This window comes from Trichoderma gamsii, assembly GCF_001481775.2.
Source record: "Trichoderma gamsii strain T6085 chromosome Unknown Scaffold_7.2, whole genome shotgun sequence".
Taxonomy (NCBI): domain Eukaryota; kingdom Fungi; phylum Ascomycota; class Sordariomycetes; order Hypocreales; family Hypocreaceae; genus Trichoderma; species Trichoderma gamsii.
The window spans coordinates 505,954-533,829 of NW_020171344.1; the positions used below are offsets into that span (position 1 = coordinate 505,954).

The 27,876-nt window shown below is 50.8% G+C and overlaps 8 protein-coding genes across 8 annotated transcripts; 2 read left to right on the top strand and 6 right to left on the bottom strand.

The window, feature by feature from the left end:
- Positions 1–2,072: 2,072 nt before the first annotated feature.
- Positions 2,073–6,574, bottom strand: TGAM01_v202810 (CMGC/DYRK/DYRK2 protein kinase; the record flags this gene model as incomplete). Its single annotated transcript, XM_024549069.1, has 3 exons — positions 2,073–3,167; positions 3,252–6,318; positions 6,516–6,574. 3 exons carry the CDS (start codon positions 6,572–6,574, stop codon positions 2,073–2,075), a joined length of 4,221 nt encoding a protein of 1,406 aa, XP_024406184.1.
- Positions 6,575–7,932: 1,358 nt separating this feature from the next.
- On the bottom strand, positions 7,933–9,563 carry TGAM01_v202811 (hypothetical protein; the record flags this gene model as incomplete). Its single annotated transcript, XM_018802269.1, has 2 exons — positions 7,933–9,199; positions 9,262–9,563. The coding sequence occupies 2 exons, from the start codon at positions 9,561–9,563 to the stop codon at positions 7,933–7,935; spliced, it is 1,569 nt and encodes a 522-aa protein (XP_018664625.1).
- A 6,286-nt stretch (positions 9,564–15,849) lies between these two features.
- On the top strand, positions 15,850–16,796 carry TGAM01_v202813 (hypothetical protein; the record flags this gene model as incomplete). Its single annotated transcript, XM_024549070.1, has 2 exons — positions 15,850–16,281; positions 16,386–16,796. The coding sequence occupies 2 exons, from the start codon at positions 15,850–15,852 to the stop codon at positions 16,794–16,796; spliced, it is 843 nt and encodes a 280-aa protein (XP_024406185.1).
- A 423-nt stretch (positions 16,797–17,219) lies between these two features.
- On the bottom strand, positions 17,220–18,607 carry TGAM01_v202812 (hypothetical protein; the record flags this gene model as incomplete). Its single annotated transcript, XM_018802272.1, has 2 exons — positions 17,220–18,322; positions 18,436–18,607. 2 exons carry the CDS (start codon positions 18,605–18,607, stop codon positions 17,220–17,222), a joined length of 1,275 nt encoding a protein of 424 aa, XP_018664628.1.
- Positions 18,608–19,673: 1,066 nt separating this feature from the next.
- TGAM01_v202814 (indoleamine 2,3-dioxygenase) lies at positions 19,674–21,243 on the bottom strand (the record flags this gene model as incomplete). Its single annotated transcript, XM_018802273.1, has 2 exons — positions 19,674–20,703; positions 20,792–21,243. 2 exons carry the CDS (start codon positions 21,241–21,243, stop codon positions 19,674–19,676), a joined length of 1,482 nt encoding a protein of 493 aa, XP_018664629.1.
- Positions 21,244–22,536: 1,293 nt separating this feature from the next.
- TGAM01_v202815 (hypothetical protein) lies at positions 22,537–22,925 on the bottom strand (the record flags this gene model as incomplete). The annotated part of the gene is made up of 2 exons (XM_024549071.1): positions 22,537–22,809; positions 22,863–22,925. 2 exons carry the CDS (start codon positions 22,923–22,925, stop codon positions 22,537–22,539), a joined length of 336 nt encoding a protein of 111 aa, XP_024406186.1.
- A 109-nt stretch (positions 22,926–23,034) lies between these two features.
- Positions 23,035–23,520, bottom strand: TGAM01_v202816 (hypothetical protein; the record flags this gene model as incomplete). The annotated part of the gene is made up of 1 exon (XM_018802274.1): positions 23,035–23,520. One exon carries the CDS (start codon positions 23,518–23,520, stop codon positions 23,035–23,037), a length of 486 nt encoding a protein of 161 aa, XP_018664630.1.
- A 3,152-nt stretch (positions 23,521–26,672) lies between these two features.
- Positions 26,673–27,600, top strand: TGAM01_v202817 (hypothetical protein; the record flags this gene model as incomplete). The annotated part of the gene is made up of 2 exons (XM_018802275.1): positions 26,673–27,085; positions 27,177–27,600. The coding sequence occupies 2 exons, from the start codon at positions 26,673–26,675 to the stop codon at positions 27,598–27,600; spliced, it is 837 nt and encodes a 278-aa protein (XP_018664631.1).
- Between the last annotated feature and the right edge of the window lie 276 nt (positions 27,601–27,876).

Below are 27,876 nucleotides of genomic sequence, written 5' to 3' on the forward strand. Positions count from 1 at the left end.
AAGCAGGCGCCATCCGCGGTCCTAGCCGCATGCAGTGGAGGCCTCAGACGGAGTACTACTAACTCAAGATATTGTATAGGCGAGATGTATGATGCACTGCACTTCAATTAGCTGCATCTCAGCTTGTTAGAGAATGCGCGCCTCAACTTGAAGTTCGGCGTCTCTACTCGCCAACAGAAATTACGCAGAAACCCTCCAATCACCCCCACCGTTGCAATCATCCCCCCCGTCAGCGTACTACTTGTTAACACATGTGCGCATTCTCCATATGATCAACGACCTGTTTTCTGTCCTTCCCTTGTTTCAACACGCTTCCATGAAATTCTAGGCCCGTCGCATCTACTCCACCAAATCAGCCCTATGGACACCCACATTTTCCCGCTTGCTCTAGGCTTCTTCCGCAAGCTTGGCTATTCATAGCCGGTTTCGCGTTTCTGATTGGCTCTATCTTCTTATTTTTCCTGCATGTAATATCCCAAGTAATCATCAGGAGAAAGAGTCATACGGACAAACGTCGCACCTATGGCAAGGTTGAACAAAGAAAATAAGGAGAGAAGAGAACAGCAGAGAAGAGAGTACCGGTTTGCGGATTTTTATCCTTTCATTGCCTAAATAGGGAATTTTTTTCTACTCATTAAAAAGTGTCGCGTTTCATTATACGTCCTAGCAAAAGAGAGGAAATGTTTTGATTGGCCTAGACGTAAATTACCACAAGATTACAACTTTTTCAGCTCATTTTACTTTATACCTATTCGCTGGGCCGTTGATTTCTAAAATTAATAGTAATCTGTACTTTCCCGCGGTTGAGTTTTACTAATCAGGTTTTATATCTTTCCAGCGGGACAAGTAGGCGGTTGACAAAAGTCCCCTGCAAAGGGCACATATTGTACACCAGGGGAGGGAAAACCTTGGAGTTTTTTTTCTTCCGTTTTGTCTCCAACACCTTGCTTAGTCTGCGTGTATTTTAATTCTGTACCAAAAGCGCACGTATGAAAAAGACAGAAATAGAGAAAAAGAGAGAAATGTTTCTTTTTCTTTTTCTTTTACATCTACATCGACATCGTTCTTTTATAAACCACTCTTTCTAAAATGCGTACTATTGTCATGAAACTCTCCCATGCATACCTACCTACCTAGGTAAGTAAAGTAGCATTCGGAAGGCATCTCCGTAAAGCAAAGGGGGGCATTGCAAAACGAAACTTTGGGGAAATGATACGTGGAAATATAGCAAGGAAGAGGAGTATCACATGCCAAGGCAAGAACAAAGGAAAATAAGAACGAGTAATATGAAAACAACAACAAAAGTGAACTGGTGTGTTGGTATCTATCCAGTCCAAATATAATGTAAAAACCTAATCTACGCCCATTCCCTCTTTCTCGACTGGGTATGTCGTTCTTGTTTGGTCATTTTTTGCGTTGCAATCGGTATATAAAAAGGGCTTTTTTAAGATAACAGAAAAATCAACAAAGGGGTGTCCGGGTTGAAAAAGGGGGGGAATAAAATTGTAATGGCAGAATAAAAACGGGTGGCTTTAAACAAGACAAGGAAAAAAAAAAAACATCATACACCACGGCACGCCATGGAAAAGAAAAACCTTGCAAGTAAGCACGTAAAAAAAAACGCTAGACTAGACAAGACAAGACAAAAGCCTCCTTTTTCTTCTTCATCTGGTGTGTGTGAGATATCTTTCAGTAATACACTCACTCCCTCGACCAACTAATTTCGATAACCGCGCCAAAGCCTACCTTAGTATAAGCCTTTCCCCCCCATCTCCTTGTCTTTCCCCCCCTTTCTTCCGACTCCTTCATTTCCATCCACACATAGGGGAAAATACCAAGATAGGAACAGTGGCTCGTTCTAGTTGACCGACAAAGAAACAAAAGAAGTTTGTGTATCATCTGGTCCAGCCCCCAATGCAAAGAAGAAAAACAGGGAAAATTAGAAACAAAATCAAGCCAGCGAATAACCAATGAGTCATGATGATCATCAAAATAAAATGCCAATGACCCTCTTAAACTCCCAAAATGTTATAGTTCGTACACTTTCTTTCGAGTTAGTCGAAAAATTGGTCCTAAGGTCGTCGATTCATAGCCGCAGTTGCGCCCGCGGCAGCGATATCCCGAGTTCCACTCATAATCCGGCCCGCAGCCCGTGGCAGATTGCTCGAGCTTGATGAAGTAGCCATGCCCGTCATCCCCCCTGCCATGGCTCCAGCACTGGTTCGCCTGTTTAGACTTGCCGTTGTGGCGGCCGTAGCCCCTGAAGCTCTGCGTGCCGCGGCGGGAATTGGCTTTCCGGGGCTGGCGCCCACGCTTGCCTTGCTTGAAATACCAGGTGGATCAGGTAGAGGACGAGATACTGATATCGTGTTGTAGCGTTTTACGGGGGATGCTTCGCGCATCGGTAAGCGAGGGGTGGGGGTGGACACTTTTATGCCGGTGATGAACTCATGTCTGATGGCATCCTCAGGCTTCAACCGGCGGTCGGGGTCCCATCTGAGGCATCGGGCAACGAAATCAAGAAACGCCTCGTCATCACACTTCAGGACCTGTTGTAAAGTCTTGGATGACGGCCGTCGCCTGCGGCCTTTGGAAGAGACTGTTAACCGGGGCTTGCCCATGGAATCGAAAAAGAGCTTCTTTCTCGTGCTCTTTTCAATGAGGTGCTTCTCAGGAGGGCCGAAAACCTCCATAATGCATGCCAGCTGTTCCTGCTCGTTTTCACCAGGGAAAATGGGAACACCAGTGTACAGCTCAGCGAGAATACACCCCACACTCCACATGTCAATAGGTAAGCCATAGGTCATGCCTAATATGACTTCTGGTGACCGGTAGAATCGAGATTGAATATAGGTATAAACCTTTTCGCTTTCAAAACAGCTCGAGCCAAAGTCGATGACCTTGATTTCAGCGTGGAGCGGATGACGCAGCAGAATATTCTCTGGTTTAAGATCGCAGTGAATTACCTTCTTCTGCTTCAGTATAATCAGGGAACTGAGGATCTGCTTGGTGAAACGCCTGATGATGCGCAAGGAGAATCCTCTAAAGGAATGGGCCTTGATGAATTCGTAAAGATTCATGTCCAAAAGTTCCGTAGATATACAAAGATGGCCACGGAAGTAAAAGCTTTGGGTAAAGTTTACCATGCTATGCCTGTTGTGAGGATCCTGTACAAAAATGTTAGTTAGCCAGCTCACTTTTACTCAACTAGGGTTTTGAGGGCTTGTCGCCTATTGCGTTTAAATACTCACCCACTCGCGAAGCTTTTGCAGGATGTTAACTTCAACAAGGGCCTGCTGATGGAACCTCTTCTTGTTCCTGATAATCTTGACGGCGACGAGAACGCCCAGTTTGTGGTCGATGCATCGGACAACTTGACCAAAGCTTCCCTTTCCGAGGACATCAATGACTTCGTATCGATATGCAAGATGGTCACCAATCACAATCGAATAATCTCCGCGCTCATCATCGTAACCAAAGTTCGGGGCATCCGATGAAAGATCGCCCACCACCTTGTTTGCATTCTGAGTGCCGCAGAAATACACGTCGTTGTAATCGATTATCTCGCCCCGTTCATAAATGTTGAGCATAGCAATGCGGATTGCCTCGTGAGGCCCAACCCGCTCTTTGGGCGAGGCTCTTCTTTTCAAGGCATCGAGGGTCCTAGCCGCAATTTCCGTTTCTTTGCGTCGAGATCCCAGCTTACGCATTTCCTCTTCCGCAATAACATCGTCCTTGTCAATTTCGGCAGTATACGAAGTCGCGCTGGGCATGCCGCTGGAAGCCATCTTTGGTCTCATGAGTTTAGCCATGACAGAGGGGTGGCGAGCTGGGGGCATGGTGGTAGGATCGGCCGCAGTGACATCCTTCTTGCCGCTCCAGGGATCACTCTTAGTTCTATCATGGGAGAGGTAAGTGTTGTTCAAGCTAGTGGCAGAACTCTTTCTTCTCTTCGTGTCGCCAAGTCCATGAGGAACAGATACAGTAGGGCCATATTGCTTCGCGGTCGGGAGAGAGTTCATCGTGGCAGATGCAGGTATGCGAGGAGTCGGTATGCTCTCCTGTTTCAGACCTTGCGCCTTGTCTACGACATCCTGGGGTGGGACAATGCCTCCCTTCGAGTTACCCTTCTTCCAAGACAAACTCAGCTTTCTCCTCAGCGTACTCATTGAAGACGGTGTTTGAGGCTGCTCAGTAGGTGGAGCCGGCGGAGGAGACTTGGGAACAGGCTTGTCTGTATTTGGCGGGCGTGGTCCAGCAGGTTTTTGAGGCGCTTTTTCATCAAAAAGCGTCCGATTGACGCGGGTGTGATCAGAACCAGTTTTCGAACGCTTCAGGAATCCATTCGTGGTTTCGCTTTTGGGAAGAGACGAAGAAAGGAACGGTGATATGCTGGATTTGGCGTCTAAATCTTTGAAAACCAGCGAAGAATCAGTGGAAGATGTCGTCGCGTCTGGTATGCTTGGGGTTCGGCGGTGGTGGGATCGATGAGCTGAAGTACTGCTTCGTATAGGCGGCAGTGGCTCCATGTTATCATCATATCGCGATTTTGCGAAAAACGAGCTTTTCGACGCGGTCATTGGTGTTGTTGGCGTCTTGGGAAGTTGTCGCGAGGCCGGTGGGCTCATGGCTCGATTATCTTTGCCATGTTCCTGCAACGCAGCCACCTTCGCCGCAGTGGGTATGCTCAATGGGAGAAGATTCAAAGGCGGCAGCCGCAAAGGTTCCAGACTCTTTTTGTTGGGCCCGCCCTTCTTATCGTCGCTCTTCGGCGCTGCTGGTGTATGCTGCGCAGTCTTGACACTCGGCTTGCGTTGCAATTTGATGGTTTCTACTTGAGTTGGCGCTGAAACATTCGTGGTAGAGTTGCTGCTGTTGAGATTAATGTTGATGCTATCGAGAGTTCCAAGGCTAGATTTCTTCTTTGCCAGAAAGTACGTTTCGGCTGGGGGAGTATCCTTTGGTGATTCAAATGCTTTGGGAATTGCAGGAACAGGAGGGACATCTTCTTCGTCGCCCGATGGCAGGGAACCATGGCTTGTAGCATTTTTAGGAGCTGGTAGTCGAGAAACAACAGCCGGCTGTGGTAAGCGCGGTTGTAAAGAGCCAGTTGATGTCCTTACGGTGTTGAAGCTAACGGTAGAACCAACGGAGAGACCTGAGCTGTATGATTTTCTGCTAATATCTGGCGTTGTCCTAGACGAGGATGGTGTAGCCGACGCCTTTCTGGGAATCATCGATGGTGACCTGGAGGCGGCTCGCGTCTCCATCGAAACCGGCGGGGGCGGTGGTGCATTTGCATTTGCATTTGAAACTTGATTCGAACTCGTAGACGGTGGCATCATGGACATACGCTTCATTCTTCGAGTGTCAGTTGGGCTTATGGTTCGGGCGCCTAGTCCGGTAGCATGGGAGGCATGGCCGGTAGGCATGATGGAGGCCCGACGCCCCGAGGATGGCGTTAGTCCTGCGCCTCCTGGAAGCGGTGACTTGGAAGAATTTCGATGCTGCTCAGGAGTGAGCGAAGTAATGTTTGTTTGGCTGACCACTGGAGAGGCTTGTACCACGGATTTGGCCTTGGCGCTCCTGGTAGTGTTGGCAAAGCTGCGGGTAGTATCGCTACCGATGTCGAGAGAAGTTCTCGTCATGTCGCTGGTCTTTTCGGAGAAGAGGCTGGGGCGGCGTTTCGAGGCGCTCCGCGTGACAGTTTCCGCGTCGGCAACGACGCCAGGGCCAATGGATTTTCGAGGGGGTTTGGAAGCGGCACCTGAGCCCGAGACTGGCGGATACTGGCTCTGGCGACGAGCGCGCACCCCGATAGTTGCTGTGGAGGCATCGACGGAGCCGGAGGTGGTTGAGATTGACGAGGCGCTGTTCTGCCTCGACGCGCTTGGCCGGTGGAGGATGGACCCCGATCTGGTGGCCCGAGAGGACGAGGCTGAAACACCCACGCGCGTGGCACTGCCATTGGGGTTGACGGCTGTCCTATCGGACAATCTCCTGTCGGCCATGCTTAACGAAGACTCAACGTCACTGCGTGACGCTGCTGGAGAAGGAAATTTGTTCGGCTTGAATTCGCCGCTAGATGCCGCGGACTCGATGCTGGTATGGAAGTCGTCGAAGCTCACAGAGGGCAGGAAATCGTAAGAGCCGGTAGAGGTGATTGGTTGTTCTGTCTGGCCTGCCTGTCCATTTCGACCGTAGGAGAAATGCGAGTGGTTGTTGGAAGATGCAGCGCTGAGCATTGGAGAATTCGAGATTGAGCTGTTGCTCCGCGAGGTTGCCGTCGGGACACGGCTTGCAGGTCTGCTGTAGGATCTGTAGTTGCCATGGCATCAGGTCAGCGCTCTTCTATGTGCTCTATCCAGCCTCTCTTCATTCTCTTGCCAGCGGAGAGAAGCGATGAGCCGGGTGCCAGAGTATCTATGATTTTTATCTTTATTTTATTTTTATTTTTCTGATTTCCCCCCCCTTCTTCTCTTTTTGTGGCGCTTAGTGGGAGGTCGAGATCTTACAGGCGAGAAGACGTGTTTGCCGGTCGGGGCCCAGCGGGCGTCTTGTGCTTTAAGGTCATAGAGTAAGCAGCGTCGCGAATGGGAGCGGGCGATGTGAGTGTGCAGCTGCGTACACACAAAGAGGGTCGATTCCGCTGGCAGCAGCGTCAAGCCTCAGTCCGGTCAGGGAGCTGAGAGCGATCGAAGAGCTACCTCATTCCGACCCGGGGCCTGTGCTGCGTTGGGGCTCTGGCTGCGAGGTAGGCGCGGATCGTGTCGAAGCTCGCGAGACGCCAACCGCTGGCAGCCTCTCCCAAGATGTCTGGATTGCCGACGGCGATGCGTGAAGCGAGAAGAGAAAAAACCGAAAGGGGCGGCTTGCTAGACGACGACGTTGTTTTGCGTGAATCGGGGGTTGCACGCTTTCAGTGGCCGTCGGCAGGGCCAGCACCAGCACCAGCGCCAGCGCCAGTGGCCGTACCGGTGGCAGCACCTACGGCCAGTAGGCCTAGGAACGCTCGCGCTGCCACCGCACTAGCCAGTGCTTCCAAGGCCGGCCTGGTCCACTGGGGCGCGGTGGCCACTTAGCGGCTGGAGCTTGGACGGGCAACCACAGGGAAGAGGGTGGGTGGGGAGGTCGCGGTACCTCGCTTGGTGGAGCACGCGTGCCGCTTTCTGTGCTTTGTGTGGAGGGAAGGCTGCAGGGCGAGGGGAAGAACCGGGCAGCGCAAGTACCGGTACAGCGAGGCGGCTGCTTTCGCCAGGCCGTTCCAGCGCCGTTGCTTCGTCCAGAAGCCCCAGAATACTTCCACTCTGCATCCATCTGTGTCCTTGGTTTGGGAGGCGGCGGCGGCTCCAATACAAACAACCAGAGTCGCATTGCCTAGAATATTGATACCAAATTGCAGTTGGCTGTTTTACGGGTACGTGCCGGGAGGTACCAAATTACTCCAGGCCCATGCCAGATACGACCATACATGCTTTTGCATCAAACTCCATTTTATAAAATGAGGAGCATGAAACGAATTTCTGTCAATTTCAGGTCCCGTCAGGATCTGTTTTGCCACGCTTTTCCTTGTCCAATAATTAACGGACCCCTGCTAATTTATGGTTTCCCATCAAATATCAAACAGCAGGTGCAATGTAATATACCAAATGCTTTTCTCAACTACCTGCCTACTTTCCAGCATTCGCAGTTGTAGGCATTACTAACACTGTGCTCAGCGTGGCCAAATTTACTTCGAGTTGCAGAAGTAGGCATTGCGGCGTGTTACGAGAATCAAGATTGATACCGATATAGTCATCTCAAGAGCAGTCTCATAGCGGCTGTGGTCAATACATTTGTGGTCAATTAATATTATTTCTTGTCCCAAAGGCACATCATAAAAAAGAACACCCCGAAAATGCTAGCATATTTCCCATTCAACTACCTACTGCATCATGACCCAGCCGCAGCCGCAGACACTTTTCTCTTCACCAACCTCACCCATCGCCTCCGTCTCCATTCTCCCTTTTTACCCGTCCCATCATCGCCCTCTTCCCAGCTCATATGCGGCATTGATACGCCTTTAAAGCTTCCCTTCTCGGGCTGATCGGCCACACCCGTGCGCTCCTCGCGTTCATTGTAAATGTCGTAAACCCACCGTTCTCCTTCCGTCTCGACTTCCACTCCGGTGATGATACGCTCTTCGACCCAGTCCCTGCTCCAGAGATCCAAAGCCCACTTCTTCTCGCTCCACTCCCATCCGTCTGGTGGCATCACGTCTTCAAAGAAGCGCGTGCCACGCGGTCGCTCGCCGGCGATGCGAGGCTGAGACAGAGGGTCGTAAGGCGACGGGGCAAAGAGCCAGGCCTCCCACTCACCTGCCCCGGATGCTTTTTGTAGTTCAAAGATTTCTACCTCGCGTGTCTCCGGCGCCGAATCGAGGATAACATCGGTAGCAATCCAGCCATCCATCCAGGTCTTGGCTTTTTCCTCTCTTGGCTGGATGTGCTCTTCGCGGGTCTCCATCAGCAAGCGGGAAACGGCAGGGTGTCCTGAGCAGATGGCGGCCCATCCGCCTATGAGAAAGACAAATCTCCATGGAATGATGTGTGCTGCAATGGTCATGGAGATGCCCGCGATGAAAAGGAAGAGAAACACGGCCGAAGATAGCGCCTCGTTGCTGAAATTGCTAATGGGTACCAGCAGCGAAACCACCGCATCGTGTCCCTGAGTAAAATCCTCCATGCAGTTCTGCAAATCGCCCATGTTCCGGAAAAAGTCCTTGCTCAGCTCCTTTGCAGGGCGCACCGTCGCCGCCGGCGCTAGAGGAGGCCCCTTTGGCGAATATCCCATACTCTGTTCGCTAGATAGAGTACCTTTTGGGGGCGCGGGATGCCGCGCTAGGAATCCTGGGATGAATGCGCCCAGGAGAAGCCCGACAATGGGTAAGACGAAGAGGAGATATGGGTCGAGGCAGACAAAGGTGTAGGTGGCGAGCAGAGATAGCGTGTGCGACGGCTTGCGCCAGCACATAATGCGGGTCATTCGAGCCTGAAACTTGAAAACAACTCCGATTCGGGCGTTGAACCGGCGAAAATTGTTGGACATTGTGGTGAGATTGAAGCCAGGTCGTTGCGGGAATGCCGCGCCGTCTGACGATATGGATATGGATACATCGGGGCCATGATCGTCTTCGGCCGGGATGACTTGTTGAAGTAATCTACGCATCAAACATCAGCACCGCGTCTCCTCTGGTCCCTTCCTAATCTTGGGAGTACAGACTTTTCTACCAAGCGATCTTGGATATTCGCCTTCTCTCGAAGGGCTGCAAGGCCGCCTCGCAAACCAGATCGATGGGGTGACGCCGTTGACGGATCCAGTTCCGAAGGCGCCTTGGGCTCCGGCAGCCGCTCTGGCGATTCATCGCGCCGGGCTGCTAATAACTCTACCGCAAAGTCATCCATGGCATATGAAGAGCTAGCCGGCAGCACTACTGCTTTCAGCACGCTCTCATGCCGTTGATGCGATGCGTTGTTGGTGATGGTGACGATGCCAACACGAGAGGTCGAGGTTAAGCTTAGCATGTGACGCGATGATCTCACTTGTGGCGTAGCGGCGCCACACCCACACGGACACACTCCAGGACACACCCCGAGATGGCGATTCAAATCAGCTATCCATTCTGGGGAAGCCGAGAGCGCTAGCCAGCGGCCGCTAGGAAGAGGCTTGACAGCTCGCTCACTGCGCACCAGAATATCTCCAATTGAACATCCAGCGTCGACTCAACTGCTCTGTGTGGCTTGCAATTGCTTCAAGGAAGAGTGAAAGATGTAGCCGCCGAGCTGGCGACCGCATGCAGGAGCAAATTGCGCCGGTGACATTGAAACCCTAACAATAGCTGCTGCTACGAGTAATGGCATGTCCACCCTGTATCATTTTATGGAGCCGTCCAGGTAAGATGCAGGTCGACTCTCACCGCAAAGAGCTACGACATGCACGACGACGATTTTAGACGCTGTGGATTAGAGTCGGCCGTTGCTACAGCTGCATCTCGACGATACGTGGCGGGCCGATGACAACACTGTGCAGATGCTTATGGAGCAGCGGACAAGCCTTGTGATCTGAAAATATCGTGGCAGTGGCATTCCCATGTCTGTTTCTCCGCACTCTGTCTGAAGTTTACAAAACATATCGGGTTATCACTGTGGCTAACTTGCACACTGCCCATTGCGACGAATACCACCAAACATTGAGTACGGTCAAGAGGCTAGAAGACCAATCAGCCAACAATTTATATGCTGATCTCCCACCTTTCCATCAACACGAATAGCACAAAAGACCAGTAGACCGCAACCCAATGAGGCCCAACACCCAAGTAGCAATACCCAACAATGGAGATGACGAGTGAAGGAAGAGAGAGTCGCAACTTGACAGCTTCCGTACTAGGAACGGGGGCACTGCAGCCTGCAGCACTCTATGCGCCTGCAAGATCTGACGCTCTGCAGCCAATCATGACACCACTCCGCGGGCTCAAGAACAACCTCATTGGCGCCTTGGGAAACGGGGACAGGCGGAAAACAGAGACCTGGCGACTCAAGGGCATTGCCTAATTGGGCCACGGCACGTCAACAAACGTCTAGAGCTGATCCATGCAGCTGCAACTGCAGCAACGGCCTCAAGTACACAAAGAAGGCATTACTCCGCATATAGCTACTTGATGTAGTTGCAAGATGGTAACCTTGTGTTGGTGCTGTTGCTACGGACTACTGGAAGCAGCAGCAGCAGTAAAAGCTGACAGCATGTACTTCGTTGGTACTAACAGCATGAGCCCCTTGTACAAGTATGGGTAAAAATAAGCGAAGCCCCCCAATGTCGGCGGCTTCAAACGTAATACGTGGCGAATCAGGATGCGCCGTGTCCGAATATCTACAAAATGTACATGACAAATGACAGACGATGGCGACGAACCGCATGACCTGCGCATGATGATCAACCGAGCAGGCGCACAAAAAGGCGAATGAAACATCCCAGCTTGCGACTTTCACCTTGTTCGCTTCCATCTTTATTTCCGGCTCCCCTCTGGGAAAACGTCTCATCGTCATGTTCTGTGATACGATAGTTAGATGGAGGGGTTGAAGTGTGGAGTTGGTTAAATGATAGGCGAGATAAAAACGAGGAGACGGGAGATGCTAGACGAGAAATATGCCCCGGCACATCTCTTTTCTGTCCCCCCCAAGCGCTATTATCGAGAAAGAAAAAAACGAAAAAAAAAAAAAAAAACATTCATTCGTGATACGTGTGGCTCGTACTTCGGATTAGTGCTGCGGAGACAGATGAGCGCATTGAGGTGGGCGCTTAAACAAAGCAGATGCCCGATTAATGAAGTGCCCGCTTTTGTAATCCATGACCAGATCTTACAAGGAAGAATTGTCGCTATGAAGTACAAGTAGCTAGCCGCTGAGTTAAGAACTTGCTTCGCTCTTATGGTTATGTTGTTGCGAAGAAAAGAACTGGTACGAAGAATATTATAATCGGGCATTACTGGACGAGGTGTTTTTTTTTTAAAGCTAATAGGACTGAAAGTGAAAAGTTCTACCTGATATAGGCAATCTGATAGCTATGCTGTTGGCCTCATAGGCGAAGCACTCCTGTAAGAACCCTTGCTCCTACTTATCTTAAAAGTAGAAGAGAGTATATCATGAGGCCTACATGTATCTTCTAAAGACTAAATGACTACATCGTAGATGCTGTACGGTTGACTTTTCTAATATTATCTCGCTGGCGCATTCTCTTTTCTCTTCTATTCGACTTACCCCGAAATGTGAAAGCCTGGAAACATGCTTAGAGTTTCCGGGTATTCATATGTGCAAACTGCCAGGGGTTGCTTGTCAATGAATAGTTAGTTATCCACGGAAGCTCCGGAACCACATGTCCTTTTTCTTCTTCAGCGCTATTGCCAGCGAGCCAATTATGGCTATGATTATATAGTAGAGACTCGCGTAAACCACATGCAGGCTTGTCTGCTTTGATAGCAACAGAATTTTGATGTCAAAGGTATCATATGATCTATCATTGCCTACAATGGATCAGAGAACAACTGGATTATCTCTGCTAGCCAGAAATCACCCCTCTTTTGAGACAACCGATGCTGGAGCCATAAGACTACTAATGTGTCTGGGAGTTGAGCTTTTGCCTGTGGAGTGATGAAAGCGTTGACCCTAAGATTACAAATATAGCTGATAGAACAGCATCTTTGCTCTCATTTATACCATACAATTTGCACGAATTAGACGAGAAGCGATACTTCATAACAGTATAGGCATTTGCTGCATATGCGATGGCATGTCTTACAGTCTAATGCTACCGCCGACTGCATGCGCAGTTTCTGGTTGATACTATACAGAGAAAAGAAACAAACGCCGACTAGAATAAGCAGAAAATCGTAAGAAAAGTTAGTTCGTTTCGCTTTGGTACAGATGTAATATAAGTGGTTATTCGCTGGATTCATTACGCATGTCGTTAACCCTCCCTTGGCTCTGTCACTCATCTAGAATTCAAATGATCAAATCATCTTGGTCTTTCATGACGATATGACCATCTTATCCAGAATCTTGTGGATGCCAGCGGCCTTTCCAGACCCGGCGTCTAGTCCCTCGACTAGCTTGCGCGCCCTCTCGATGAGAGTCTCAACCACTTTACGGGTATAGTCGAAACTGCCCTTGGACTCCATATAGGAGACAGCATAGCGTTTAACCTGCTCATCCGTAGTCTTTTGTTTCAGTATGCTGATCAACTGAAGATCAACGGGATCGGCGCGGATGCTGTGAATGACGGGGAAGGAGAATTTGCCTTCCGTCAGGTCTTCACACATGCCCTTGTTGTGGCTATATTCGCTTGAAGAAAGATTCATGTAATCATCGCGGATCTGGAAGATGAGGCCAACGAGGTTGATGAGAGGCACCAGGTCGACGTTGGTGCTTGATTCCGCCTGCATCAGCTTGACGCCGAGGCGGAACAGGCCACCAGTCTTGTTCCCCACCATCTCGAGGTAGTCGTCTTCCGTGGGGCAGGTGAGAGTGTCTCTCCAGAATAAATCCATGCCTTGGCCGCGGTGTAGATTGAGGAGCTCCTCGGCAAACAGCGGGATGACATTCTGGTTGCCGAGCTTGACGAGCTCTTGCAAGGCAGCAAAGTATACGTAGTTGGCTGAGTTTATGGTTTGGGCCACGCCGAAGATGTTGTGGGCAACAGGGAAGCCGCGGCGGAGCTCGGACGAATCTTGTACGTCGTCGACGAGGAGGGAGGACTCGTGAAGCATGCCCACAACCTTGGTGATGATGGCGAGGCTCGCGGCGGGCACATCGAGGAAGGCGTTGAAGGAGGAGATGAGCTGGGCACGGAAATCCTTGCCCGGGTGGCTGACGACATAGTCAAACGGACCCCTTACGATCCTCTCCTTGTCGTCGTTCCATGTTCCTCGGCGACTGAAGTCGAAGTCTTCGTTGGCGAACCGCGAGGGGTCGGGGGGCGGCCCCGGATTGTTCTGGTGCTGCATGCTGAGCACGCCGCGATTTATCCTCTTGCTGCTCCTTTGCGGCGGCGACTCAGAGTGCAAAGACCTCTTTCCAGTATGTCCTGAGAGCTTCTCTGATCCGGAATGCTTGCCTAGACGCTCAGCCTCGCTTTCGATTAGGGGTCCGAGGCCGCCGGGAGCGAAGGGTTTGAGAGGCGACAGGGACGAGCCAAGAGTGTTGGGAAATGCAAAGTCCTGGTGTAGGGCTGGAGAGGGCAGACCGCTGCTAGAGGTTGTCGAAGGGAGGGCGTTGGAAGAGAAGTTGATGTCGGAAGGCATCTTTGCTGTCGACGTGTGGCTGAAGCTTTGCTTCTGAGTACACGTGAAAGTGGCGCTGCAGCTCAAGGTGTGGATATCGCGGGGCGGTTTGAGACACCACTCAGAAAAACGCAGCGCAACATGTCGTATAATATACTTTCGTGCAAAGCACTCTCGGTGATTAGAAAGTCCTAGATGCTTGAAAAAACATATCGTATCTGCACAGCAGCGGGGTTTCAACTGGCTGAGGGGCACGCATGGGAAAAGCTGGATATTTTCTCTGCTGCCTTTCAGATCGTCAACGCCTTCTATCGGATTAGGATGCCCGATTCGACGTTTCGTGCAGAGTTTAGCCTCAACGAGCAAGGTTGCCTGCATACCTGGCCCTTAATCAATCGCCTGACTGCTTTGTTGGCCGCGCCTCGTGACTTGGCGATAGGTTTACCGAGCCTTCCAGAATGCACTAAGGCCTGTGATAGCGGTGATGGCGTGTTGAGAGTAGACACGTAATATTGATAAGAGTGACGATTACGTCCAACGACATAAGAACCCGGCCTCTTGAGCTGCAGTTGGGGCTCTCGCTTGCCAGGGAGTATAAGATACCGGCCTGGGGTCGAAGAACTGAAGTGCGCAGTATTACATGTACGCTGCGTTATTCATCTTCTGCGGCTCTTGCGAGCAAACTCACCTCAAGTCGCCGAATCCAGTCCTCCAAACGAAATGTGGGGATGGATGAACCATAGCCATTTCGAGCATTTCGAGGCCTTCTCTGACCCAATTCGTCCGGGCTGAATGCTCTTTTTACGAGTAGGATCGCTGGTGCCTTGAAAAGAAATCTCTCGCTTGGTCATGAGTGTGAAAAACTATGGATAAGACAAGGAAGAGAATCACGACCGGGAAAGCGAGGGGTAGGGAATGGAGTTCAGCTGCTGCGAGATCGTTGGCCTTGATGCTACCTCTCAAGATCGCTGCTCTGTCGTTGGGCGAGTCTGCTTGCCTTAGAAATCCATAGCGCCCACAATTATCGGCGGCTTCTTTCAGTTAGCAGCGGCGTCCAGGATTTATAAATATACGATGCCCACGGATATCTCGATAGCGGCGCAATCCTACCTTGGACGAACAAGAGGTGCTGGAGCTTGACAGGGTGTTTGACAGGTTTATGCAGATGGCATCATCGTCATTCTGATTTTGGGCATATCATTGGTGTGTCAGGCAAGCATCCCAGTCGCCAATGCCAGTGCAATTTCCAGTCTCGTGGATTCAGACGGCGGACATCGAATCATGCCGGGTTCAGGGATCCTGTCCAATCGTTAAATGGCTTGCAGCGACCGTGCTGCAAGCACTCCAGCACTTTCAGGGTCTGAACAGGCTTTCTCGGCGGTCCCGCGCAGCGCTAGCAGCCTATGACGGGCCTCTGCCATGGGGACGTCCCAGTGGAGCCCGCGCGCTACCAAGCTGCCCGTAGCCACTAAACGTCTGCCCTCCCCGCCTGTAATTTAGCATGCCGCAGCTCCCTTCCATGGTTGCCGGGGAAATGGGCGACCAGCAACACCTTATTCCAAACCCGGCACTCTGGGAGCTTCTTCCCGGCAGTCAACCTTTTTTGTCACTGCCGCAGAAACGCATTTCTCATCCTCCATCCCTGATCTTCAGTTTACTTTGACTCTCTTTTCCATGTTTTGTTTTCGTCGCCAAGTCGGCTTTTGATACCCTGATACCCCTCTCATCCAGTCAATGCTTTATTTCTTTGTTCTCGTCTTGTCTTAACATTCTTTGCGCACGCACAGGCACCTAGTCTGTCAGAAGCAATTTTATCGATATTTACTATCTTTTTAAAAAGCAGATCTCAGCCCACCTCCTCACCCACTGGAGAAAAGAAAACAAACTAGAAGGGCTTCTTTTTCCTATTTGTCGTCAAAAGTTTTCTAGATTGTTGTCGTTATTGCTTCTTGCTACTGGAGAAGAGATCATATACCCCCCTTCCAAACAGGATTTACCTGGCGTTATCAATCATTGAGGCTTTCAATACTTCACCCACAATGGAAGCTCTCTTGTCACTCGCTTTTGACAACCTCTCCTCATACGACGGACCCAAGATTCGCAAGGGCTTGCGCCAAGTAGAGGGCCTCCTGGCACAGATTTGCCTATCTAACGGGTCTTCAGGCCGAGGACGGTCCACGTCCACGTCTTCGCCTACGCCTAACGATTACGAAGATGCATCCGGGACTTCGCCTCGCAAAGATCTTGCCCAGCTCACCCAGGACCCGGCCTTTCGAGAATTTTTCAAACTCCAGGAGGGATTCGAGTGGAACGTTGCCATGCGTCTGGTTGGCACGCTGGATCGGCTCATGGCAAAGGGTAGCGATGGCCAGAATGACTTGCTGATTCTCAGTGCGCTGGACCTGATCCAAGGCGTCACCCTGCTGCATCCTCCAAGCAAGTCGTTGTTTGCACGAGAGCAGAACATGAATGTAAGACGGAAACCCCAGCAACCGTTATAGCGAATACCTAAGCTTACTCTTTCGGCTAGCTCTTACTGGATCTTCTCGAACCATACAACTGCCCAGCGATTCAGTCAGCCACCCTCCTGACCCTGGTAGTCGCTCTCATCGACACTCCGAACAACACTCGCACTTTCGAAGGGCTTGATGGCCTCCTGACCGTCACATCTCTCTTTAAATCTCGATCAACCTCTCGTGAGGTTAAGCTAAAGCTCGTCGAATTCCTCTACTTCTATCTTATGCCCGAGACACCCTCCGCCCCCCGCGCTGACCAGCGAGAGTCTGTGTTCCACCGCAGTCCTTCAAAGCTTTCTGGCGCATTCCACGTCGATGCTAAAAACGGACGCAAGCGTGCCAACAGCAACGGGGTCACGACTTTGACTACTGCAGAGAAACAGCAACTTCTGAGTCGCCACCTTAGTAGCGTGGAAGACTTGGTCAAGGATCTGAGAAACTGCGCACCATTCGGTGGTATTGTATGCTGAGCTGGTACCGGCATACCAAAGTGACGAATGGATGATGGGGACTTTCGGGGCAATTTTCTTCTTCTTATTCATTGATCACCGCCGAAGATCCAATGTGAATTTTTTCTAATCTACAAATACATTTTTTTCCTGTCTCTCTTTTTCTTCCCCTGAGCTAGCCTCTCGATTAGGCGGAAATCTACAGTCACTTACATCAAGACGACTGCAAGTATGAGGGAACTAAATGTAAGGATCTATTTTGGTTTTCTACATCTTCCACCAAAGGGACTTCTATTTCGACAATATGAGCTTGGGCGGTATCGTGTATTATCAGGCTAGGCGTTAACTCAATAGAAATGGCATGCAAGCTTTTTAAGAAACAAAACTCCATTATCCTCCTTGAACTAAACTAAATGTCAAAGACTGCCTTTTCAGCCATCATGATTAACTTGACTTTGAATGTCGACCTAGCTCTTGCGGCTGGGGACTAGGTTCGGGACTGGCTGGCGAGGGTTGCGGCCAGGGCATTTCCGCTCCACCCAATTCAAATCGGCCGTCTATCGTCTCCGGCGTCCGAAGCCCTGTCAAAGCAAAGCCCGTTATTTCGGATTTGGGCGTCATAACCTCTGAGCCAGCTATTTCTGACAGCCCTTCCGAACCAATCTCGACCGGATCTGGAGCTGACGATGGGGATCTTATCGTACCTGCGTCGGTTACAGCCCCCGAGGGAGTGATCGATGGCGCTATTGTCCAGCGCTGTCGCCAGGTTCGAGGCGTCGCTGGCGCGGTACTCATGGTAGGACCACTTGGAGCCGCCGCGGCATCTCTGTGGACGTCTCCGGGTTGTAATTCAGCGACGCCATATACGTGATTCGACGGCGCCGTCGATCTCCGTCTTTTGAGGAAGAACCACACGGCTGCCGCGATAATAAGTCCCCCTCCAATCACGCTTCCGACGGCAATACCTGCTTCAGCTCCGGCAGAGAGCCCTCCAGAAGATGAACCGCCGTCACTGCCCGCGACAAGGGTGCTCGTAGGACCACCGGTAGCGGTAGAGCAGTACGCCGACCCGCTGAATGAAGTGCACGTTGCTCCATTGTTGCAGCATCCGTTGCCATCGGAGCATCTAAACTGGCTTGTCGTACAGCTGCCAGTTACAGCAGGAACCACGCCTGGCGGAGGCTTTGTCTTCACGAAGACGCAATTCTTGTCTTCCTGACAGTTAGTGTCGAATGGGCAGCAATTGCCGCCAAGTGATTTGGCGCAAAGATACTGGCTCGTCCCAGGACAAGAGCGCCCACAGCATCCTGTAATGACGGATGTGGATTTGCTCGTTACGGTAGTTTCTTTCCCCTGACTCTTTGAGAGCGACGAAGTGCTGGTCAAGGTGAGGGTGGTCGTGACGGTGCAGCGTACAGCAGAGGCAGCGCAAGGGTTTGCGGGAGCGCAAGTCAGGCCGATGCCGCAGCATTTTGGCTTGAAAGATGTGTCCAAAAAGCAGTAGCTATCGTTATTGCAGCAGATGTCTCCGTGGCCGATATCGAGGCCTAGTGAATCAAGTTGGTATTAGCGGTGAGCAACGCACTCAAGAGAGTGTGTAAATGATGGGGATATCTGTCGCGTTGCATGAGAAGCAGAAGAAGAGGGGTTGTCGCCTTACAGGGATGACTATTGTCACCACAACTTCCGTCGCGCTTTGAGAGCGGTTGTGATCTATCGAAAGAATACCGCGGCGTCAATCCTTCTGGTATAATGGGCACAGCCGCGTATCGATCATGGGCGGCGCTGGTAGTGGCGAGGCCAGAGAGCGAGAGCACAAAGAGGAGCCTCATCTTCAATAGTGGCCGGGCTGCGATAGTTGCATCCTTTTCCTTCCTGCCCAGCTAATGCCGCTCGGGTCTCTTCAGCAAGATCTCTGTCGCCTATCTGCGTGGAACAGAAACGAGATGAAGGAAGAGAAATCAGCGAGGTGAAAGATGAAATCTCATCGCACCAACTGAACCACAGCCTTGTGGCCTTCGTGCAGGGATTAACTGGCATCAGCGAACTAAAGGACCCCAATTGCCCACATTCGCAGCTTATCCCTGCACCATGCGACCCCATTCGGGCTGTACATCCTCATCCAGAAAGGCACAATGGAAAATAAGTGACATCCCATCGGCTGCCGTCCAACAGTTCAAATAAAGAGGCACACTGGCGCCGCATGGTCACCGAGCACACGCCGTAACCATACGCAGATGATTCAGGATTACATGCGCTCCAAGGCATCATCATCATCAGCCGTTCCCAATGACCGAGCCGACATGTTTGCTTAGCTTTCGGCAAATGCGAGATGACATTTCGTTTGCTGAATGCGCGGCACTCGGCCTTTTCCTCGAGATGTGAGCCGTGTCTTGGCTGTTCGACAAACCGACAAAGGCTGGTTGGCGGGTGGATGCATAGGCGCTGTTGTGGATGCGATTTCATTTGTTGTGCATGAACAGGCGTCTGTCCCCTCTTTGCTCCGAGGCAGCCCTGGCTGTGCTCACGAGACGAATCCTTTAGCAAATGGGAGAATTGCTGCGGATTACATTTTTCAAGCCTAAGGACATTGATGTCGATGGTTCTAGGTGCGTTTGGGAATAAGTGCAATGTAGTTTGGCCTAAGTGCTTACACGTGCAAGTCACGAGCGTCCACGCAAAAACTGATGTCTCGGGCAATTGCGAATCCAAATATTGTTTGCTACTAACAGACACCCTTACTAATAAAGGACTACCGAAAACCGTCTTATCATACATCATCCCAAGGGCCTCATACACGAGAAAGCGCAATAAATTCAACCTGGTATAATCCGATTTTACTGACTGGAGTTTTCCTCTCCTCCCATTTTCTTCCTCCAAATACGATGATTTGGTTCATCAATTCTCCTTCGCCACGCCGCGATCAGCGCAGAACTTGTCAACCTCCTTCCGCAGGATGTCTCTCTGCCGCAGCGCTGCCTCCATGATATCCTCAGCAACAGTGCCCAAGCCCTTCTGGTGCTTGCCCTTGGCCAAATCATGCACATTCACCATCTCCGCCAGCACCGCTTCCAGCTGGTTAGGAAGCCAAGTGACGATGGGGCTGCCGCCGGTGGCGGTTGGATGAGAAGTCTGCTTCAGGATGTACTCTCTGGCGAAGCACCAGTGGCGCCAGCGGAAGTCTCGCACCTCATTGAGGACCTGGATCCACAGGCTACAAGTCTGGCGGAGGAGATCCTTCTCTTCGTCCGAGGTGGGCTCGACCTTGTTGCCCAGAGCATAGTCCTTGAGATCCAGCTCTAGGGAGCGGCTCTTGACGTATTGCAGGAAGGTCTTGTGGTTGCTGGGACGGTACTCACGGAAATCGGTGAGGATAGCCGTCAGAGGGGTATTGGGTAGGGGAAGCTGAAGGAAGTTGTCCATGAGGGGCACCATGGAGTCATTGGCGCCAGATTCGCCCCGGAACGACATGGGCTTGTTGTCATAGAGACCTTCATAGACAACGCCATTGGGGAACATGGATTGGCCGGTGATACCGAAGATGAAGGTGCGGAAGCTGGTGTAGTCTCTGGGACGAGACTTTCCCCACATAGTCTCCATGACCGAGTTGATCTTCTTCATCGCCGTGACGATATCAGAAAGGCCTTCATTGAAGGATCTACGCCCCTCGACGGGGTCGGCGTGAGTAGAGGCATTAGAAGCCTCTTCTAGGCAACGCATAGTGGCCGCAACCAAGGGACCCGAGTTCTTGACCATGTCAATGTGGACAAGGACGAAGCCGGCCTCGGAAGAAGTTGGATCAAGGCCATGTTCAAAGGCACGGATGAGACGAATGTTGTCATACTCCAGGCCCTTGGTGGGATCTTCAAGACGGTAGTTGTAGAGCGCATAAGATCCAGCATACTCCATAAAAGGCATAAAGCCAGTGCTGCGAAGAAGAAGTCAGCCTCTGATACTTGGACATGGGGATTGGCACTATTGCTGGAATGAATTGATGGCAATGACTTGGAACTTACAGCTCTGCACATCGAGCGATAGGGCGAGAAATGTTCTTGGGAAGAGTGGCGCGTCCTAAGCCATAACCTTCACCTTTGAGGAATCGCTGATGACAAGGCTCAAGAAGATACGCAGAGGCAAGGAACGAGTAGTCTCGGTAGAGGGCATTCATCAAAGGGAGGTTTCCTTTATACAGGTCCATTGCATCAGTGAGATCAGGGAAATTGTTGTCAACTTCTTCACCAAGCTTGCTGTGGGCAAGAAGACCTGGCTCGCCAGACAGAGTCTTGACGGGCATACGCTGGAGTATAGACTCTAACGCATCAAACTCCTTGGGCAGAGTGACAACAGGGTCTGCACGAGGGAGGAAGCCTCTGGTGGTGGACACCAAGAAGGCAGGGAGGGAATCGTCATTAGGACGGGCATCTGTGAGGACCTCGAATGGAGGTACGGTGGTGCCCATGGAACCCATTGTGTAGATGAGGGATGTGGTGGTATCAGAGGATGATATGATATGGAATGCGTGTAAGTATGTAAGTGCTCTGAAGATGGGATGGCTAAGGGCCAGTCTTCAGGGGCCAAGATGCCAAGGAGTGATAGAAAGAGCAGGTGGCAAAGAGGAAGCTTGCCCTATGAAGTCTGAGAGTATCGGGGGACATTCATCGTCAGTCCGGGTCCGCGCCGCCGCCTAAGTACCCGGTGGCCGGAATGGATTCCGGCCATTCGGTGGGGATGAGGTCACGATGTACGGGCAGCACAGGCGGGTCGAGACAGCCCTTGTCTCCGTTAGAGGAAGGTGTCCGGAGGCTAATGCGAAGACTTCACGTAACAGAAACAAATGGAACCCCGTTATCTATTGTCCCAACGCCGTCAATCGGGCGAGAAAGGGGGTAGCATGACCCAGAAGATGATGAGAAGGTGAGTTATACCGTGTGTACTTGGCTTACACGCATACTGTCTTTCAGTACCACTTGCTAATTTCACGAAAACAGTTATCTCTTCGTGGAGCAATAACCATGGCATAAGCAAACGTGATGGAAAGCTGCTGTTATCGCTATCTTTCTTCCAGGGGCAAGCTGGAAGTCATTGTGAGACACTCACCGCGAGGGTCCTGATAAGAAAGACCCTGCAGCGTCTGGCTCTGTATGCCGTCTCTGCCCGCCTATCTTAGAGTAAGACAAAGCTCGTCCATTGTGGGGGAGGGGCCGGGTTGGGGGATGATTAGCCCCACAGGCTACCGATACTGCCCGGCCTTTTTACTGGACCATTGGCCGGAATGATTCCGGCCACGCAACGAAATCGGACCCGGCCCTTGTCTTCTTCAATGGATCAGGTACAAAGAGCCTGGGCAGATACAGCACGAAACCCTAGGTACCTTGAGAAGCGGGCTCCCCTCCGTACAGCTCCCGTGCGCCCTCCGCGGCGCTCTACTAGCTGATTTACACCGGGGCCGGACCAGTCGAGGCCTGGGTTGGAGAAACGTTGATTAATGAAAAAGCTGTGATTCGTTCGTTGAACGTCGTTGCTGGATGGCAACAAGTGGGAGGAACCAGGGCGTTCCAAGATGGTCAGGTTTCTCACTAGGATCTGCGGAGTAAGCATGAGTTTGCTAAAACAAAGAAGAACCAAGAGAAAATGACTGTATTCGCGTAGTTAATTATGATGAACAGATAGAACCGCCATTAACGCCGCCTTTATCAAACGACCATCCCAAATTATCCTCTAAGCCATCCTCCAAGTCATCCATCGACCATCTTCACGCAGATCAAGCGGCCCTCCGAACAGTCAAAAACCCGCTCATCTTGGGAAGAGATGGGTGATGGAAAGTCATCGAAGAATTGAAACGGAGAGAGGTTGTCTTTGGCTGCCTCAACTCTGTTTCAACATTTGCTGCTGCCATTGCTGCTGATGCTGATGCTGATGCTGATGATAACGAGCTGAGAGGTCGAACAGGAGGACCATTTGCCAACGTGGTTTTTGGAGGAATCGCGGCAGCCGTCCCACTGGAAAAGGGAATCAAAGCCTTGAATTTATTTTCCTAATCAAGGTTCGCATCAATAATCTTCGAAAACATCGCCTTTTGACACTCACTTTTGCAGGAATGGTTGAGATTGTGGTTAATGTGATTATTGTCGTCGGTACATAGGTGACCATGCGTGTGATATGAGTCGTTGAAGTGACTGTTACCGTGGACTGCTGATCAAAATGGACAGAAGCTTCTTTGAACAATCCCCCAACGACAGCTACCCAATAAGCTGATTAATTATTGACCTGTGGTGTTGGCACTGGGCCAAGGGGAAGGCTTGCCTCCTGGAGTAGTCTTTGTCTCTTGTCGCATTGTCGCAGCTAGCCTCGTAGGCTTCATTGCTGCCAGGGTGGCCTTGGAAAACTCTATATCATCGGGGTCCAGTGCAGAGTGCTGGACGGGAGTGGAAGAGGAATCTAGAAAAGAGTCAGCTCTGGATGTCATCATACTGGTGATTTCTTGTTCGAGGGATTTGATTCTGTCCAAGATGCCCTGTAAGTGAGTCTGGGTAACTTGAATTGTGGTCTCATGGCTCTCGCCTGACGCCCGAGCGGCAATCAGGTTGAAAGGAGGCGCCTGATGAAGCTGCGATGAGCCATCGGAAATTTGGGGGATAGTTGCATGGTTTAAGTGAGGTGGGTGGCTATGAGATACTCTCCCGTGATGGAGGTGTGCAAAACCCAAAGCCAGCCCGAGAAGGGGGAGGTGCTCGAGAAGGACCATGATGATAATGGCGATTTACGACTGTGAGAATGTTACAATATCGCACAAATGAATGTGTAGTAATGGATGTGTAGTGATGAACGATTTTGATCAACGTTGATGTGAGAGAAGGTATGAAGAGTATAGATCGTGATATATATAGGGCGGTGGAGGTGGGTCGTTGTGAGGAGCAACACATTCCAGCGGCTGCGACGGCGACAGCGTCCATTGTTGCGTGGCAATTGGAATTCAGTCGCCTATAACGGGGTATAGTATGAAACAATCATCTCTAACAAAGACAACTTCTCAGCGAATAATGAGCTTTTCTGGATATGATAGACTAATAATACAGCGGCCCGTTTTTGGGTCATGTATCAGACACGAAACTGATGCTGCTTTTGCATTATGAGTGATACTCTATATCAAATGTAGGAAGCTTGACCGTACGGTTCTCCATGAGTGACTTAATCTAATTGGCTGGGAATGTCTCAGAATTATACGATGATACTCGACATGGTTTCCTTGAGTGGATCATACACTGGTTATTGGGTGTGAGTTGACAATTAATCTTGTTTTTTATTATGGCTTCATATATCTCTTTAGTGAACTACTTTCGATGTGCAAAGCAGCACAGAGAGTACCGAATTAAAGTTCTCGCTGCAAGATCGATTAAACTGACGTGGTATTCAGGGAACCATGATAGTATGACGTTTGTCGCGAAGGCTTGATCCCCCAGCTGCAGTCCCGTAAGGTATTCTATCTATGGCAAAACAAAGAGCCACAAGCGTAAGATTCCCTTGAAGCAAGAATAAACTATATCAGCTGAGGAATTCTGTGATGATATTATTTTTTCTTTTCAGCATCCCAATGCATAAATTAAAGGGATCTGTAAGGGAAGTGCAGAAGATCCTTGAAACGCAAACGTGGACATTTTGTAACTACTAGTAACGTTTCGTTTTCTACTGAGTATAGCCTTAACTTTTACGTTTACTTCATATGGCTAGAACATGTCAAAATCGTCTAATTGCATCCATTACGGATCTCACTTTGATCTGAGACCGTGGTGACTACTTCAATTTAACTCGTCTTTCAGAGACAAGTATCGATCGGTAACACGGACTAGGTTGCACCATCTTGTTTCAGGTTCAATGACGTTTAGTAGGTCATTTGATCAATCGAATGAATTATAAAAATGCTGCGCCTCGCCCACTGATCAGGCATCATGTCTATTTGCCGTTCAAGGGAAAACTTATCAAGCACCCTTCAGTAATTGCTATATTTAGTCAAAATAGTAACGGTCACAGCTGTGGTAGCAGATTTATTAGATACAGTGGGAGCAGCAGTAGTAGCGGTAGTAGCCTATGCAATAACTAGGGTAGCGGATAATAGAAATGAGGTGCTGGATAACTGATGTTTCCCTAGTTGAATTTACATGTATGTGTCAGCCACTCGTTCATATGGATGTTATTGATGGATAACTTTGTGCGCCAAATTGGTGAAAGAGGCCCTCTTCATAGAAGAAGCACAGATGAAAGAAGCTCTACCCCTTGAATGGACTTAAGAATAGAAAATTATTCAGCACGTTAGATGACATCCAAGTGCCCTGTCATTTGCGTTCGGATGATGGGGTCAGATGAGATGCTTTCGGTAAGCTCGGGCTCTGCAGCAGTAGAAGCCAGTAGAACTGATGAAGTCATCAAAGGCCGCCTGCAATGGAAGGCTGGCACAGCTCTGTCCCCACCAATTTTGGTAGTAGCCCTGAAGACGATCTACGCAAGTTAACACTTTCTGTACGGAGTTAGACTAGAGAAAAACACTGTATGGAGGCAGATGGGCCTCGATAGCCAGGAATGGCGCAGGCAAGTCGCTTAGGGCATCATACGCGCTGCGACCGTTGTTCGCAATCGAGTCGTTCCAGCCTGTTGGATAAAATTCATTACGATCAATGCCATGAAGCCAGATTAGGCACTCTACATGCTATTTTACGCCTTGGAGAGTTGGATGTTTTGAAGCTTGGTGGAAGTTAACGCATCAAGCAGTTGCACCGAAACCGGAAGCCAAGTTCGCCTTCGGTTAATTGGAATTGGCTCTTGGCCTTGGGTGAGAAAGAAGTGCAAAAGGATGCCAAACGCTCACGGCTCCTCAAATCTCAAAGCCCTTGGCCTGTGACGCGAAGAGCTGTAGCCGATACTTGAATGTGCTGCGTGTAATCACCGATGCCCCAAGTTGCGAGTACAAAGGAATGTCCTCAGCCATCGCTTACCTAACGCCAGCCCGCGAATCAGACGGGCGCGAATCGAACCTTCCCAAGTCCGTCGCAGGGCTAGCCAGACTAGCTCATGATTGGCCGGCCGGATCCTCTAATAATGCGAAAATAAAAGCCACTTGGGCGAGCTTGTCTCGAAAAAGGGCCCCTTTCGGATTGGACCACGGCGCGCGCTAGTCCGCATCGGGGCGGGTCCTAAGCGCGGCCTGAATCTTCCACCCCTCGCCCTTTGTGTTGGAGCGTCACGGTCCTGCTGGCCCATCTGCGCCAGCTACGAACAAGAAACCTCTGCCCGATTTTTTGCGTTGTGCGCCGCCGCCCTTCTGGCCCGAAAAAAAAATGAGGATGAGACCAAGGCCCCGAACCTTACGAGACAACACCCCAGAAAATGAAAATCCCTCCGCCTCCCGCCTCTTTTTCTCCCCTCGCCTCTCTCCTCTTCGCCCGCGATGCACCAGCGCTCATGACATGACACTATCACCGCCGGCCTGCTAATATAGTCCAGAGTTGCAGAGTTGCCTCTCTGCTTGCTGCTCCACGCAAGGCCCCCAGACCCCCTGACCACCACGCCGGATCACCACCAGCATTAGGTATTAGCCCATCGCCCGTGGTTCAGAGCACCACCAAAAAACCTGCGCGGCCTTTCCGTCATCCTCGCTTTTTGCTCTTCTCCATCATCACCAGCGCTCCGCCATCACCACCGTGCACCGTCAGCGTCGCTCTGCCACGCCATTGCCAACGCAAAATCTTTGCATCGCCGTCGGCTACATCATACCGTCGCTGGGCCGCTTGAGCGCTAGCACCGTTGACGAGGCCAGCTCTTCACCCATTTACTCGCTCGCCTGCTATTCTTGGGACAAGAAAGAAGAGAAGAAAAAAAAATAAAAAAATCTTCGACCAAGACGCGATGGCTCCTCCCAAGGCAGCTGACGGCCGCCGCAAGTCGGCAACCAAACATGGTCTGCTCGTCACCCTCAGCGTATCGCCGGAACTTTTACGCGACCTTTTTCCTTCCGTGTCTGTCAAGGAAGCATCTCAGTCCCCAGAATTAAAGCTCTCCAAGGAGGACTCACAGATCAAAGAGTCGCCGGCCAGCCCGAACGCGCTGGCTGTGTCTACCAACTCGAATGGAGATAATGCATCCGACTCCAATGCTGCCACTCCGGCCGCCGAGACCACACCAGCTCCGACCCCAATGGGACCTCCCGTAGAGGGAGCGAAGAAGAAGGGAGTCAAGCGATCTGCGGCTGCTGCAAATAGCACCATTGATGGAATCCCCAAGCCAAGAGGCAAGCCGGGGCCCAAGAAGAAGCCTCGATTGTAAGTTTCAATATGCCCTCTTCTCTAATTTTTTTTTTTTCAGGCGACCTGGAATCTTTGACCTGCATGCTAACCAGATTGCCCCATATAGGGAGGACGGTACTATCGACCACAGCAGTGCAGCAGCTCGCCCTACTGCCCACAAACTCGGCCCCAAGGCCAACCAGGGCGCCATCAACGCAGGCCTTCGCGCCCTCGACCGTTCTGGCAAGCCTTGTCGAAAATGGGCCAAGGGTGGCTTCAAACTCAAGAGCTTTACCGGAGTTGCCTGGGAGATACCACGATGGACTGCTCCTCCGCGAACCGTTCCTGAGTCTGGCACCGAAGACTCAGCTGCCCCTTCAGCCGAAGGCAGCAACAAAGAGAACAAGGAAAATGGAAACGAAGCCAACAGCATGTCCGGCAAAGACAATAGCATTTCTAACAGCAACAGCGGCCCCGATGTCGAGATGCAAAGCGCGCCTAGCATCCAGACCTCATCACCGGCACCCATTGCTGTGGCCACTGCATCATAACATCTCGCATCAAGCTTTCTCTTTCATTTTTATCTCTTTCTTGTTCTTGCATTTCACGATGCAAAGGGGTTTTCTCATCTTATTCCTTATTATGTTTCAAACCTAGAAAAAAATTGGGCTTGAGGTTATCTGCATTTTGCTTCATTGGCTCCGAGGACGGAAACTCGGGCAACATGATAATATCTTGTCTTTTTTACAAGGCGACGGCAAGTTGTCGCTGGGCGTTGGCGGAAGGGATTGAACTGCCGGTCATCAAAGGACTTGCGCAAGCTGGAG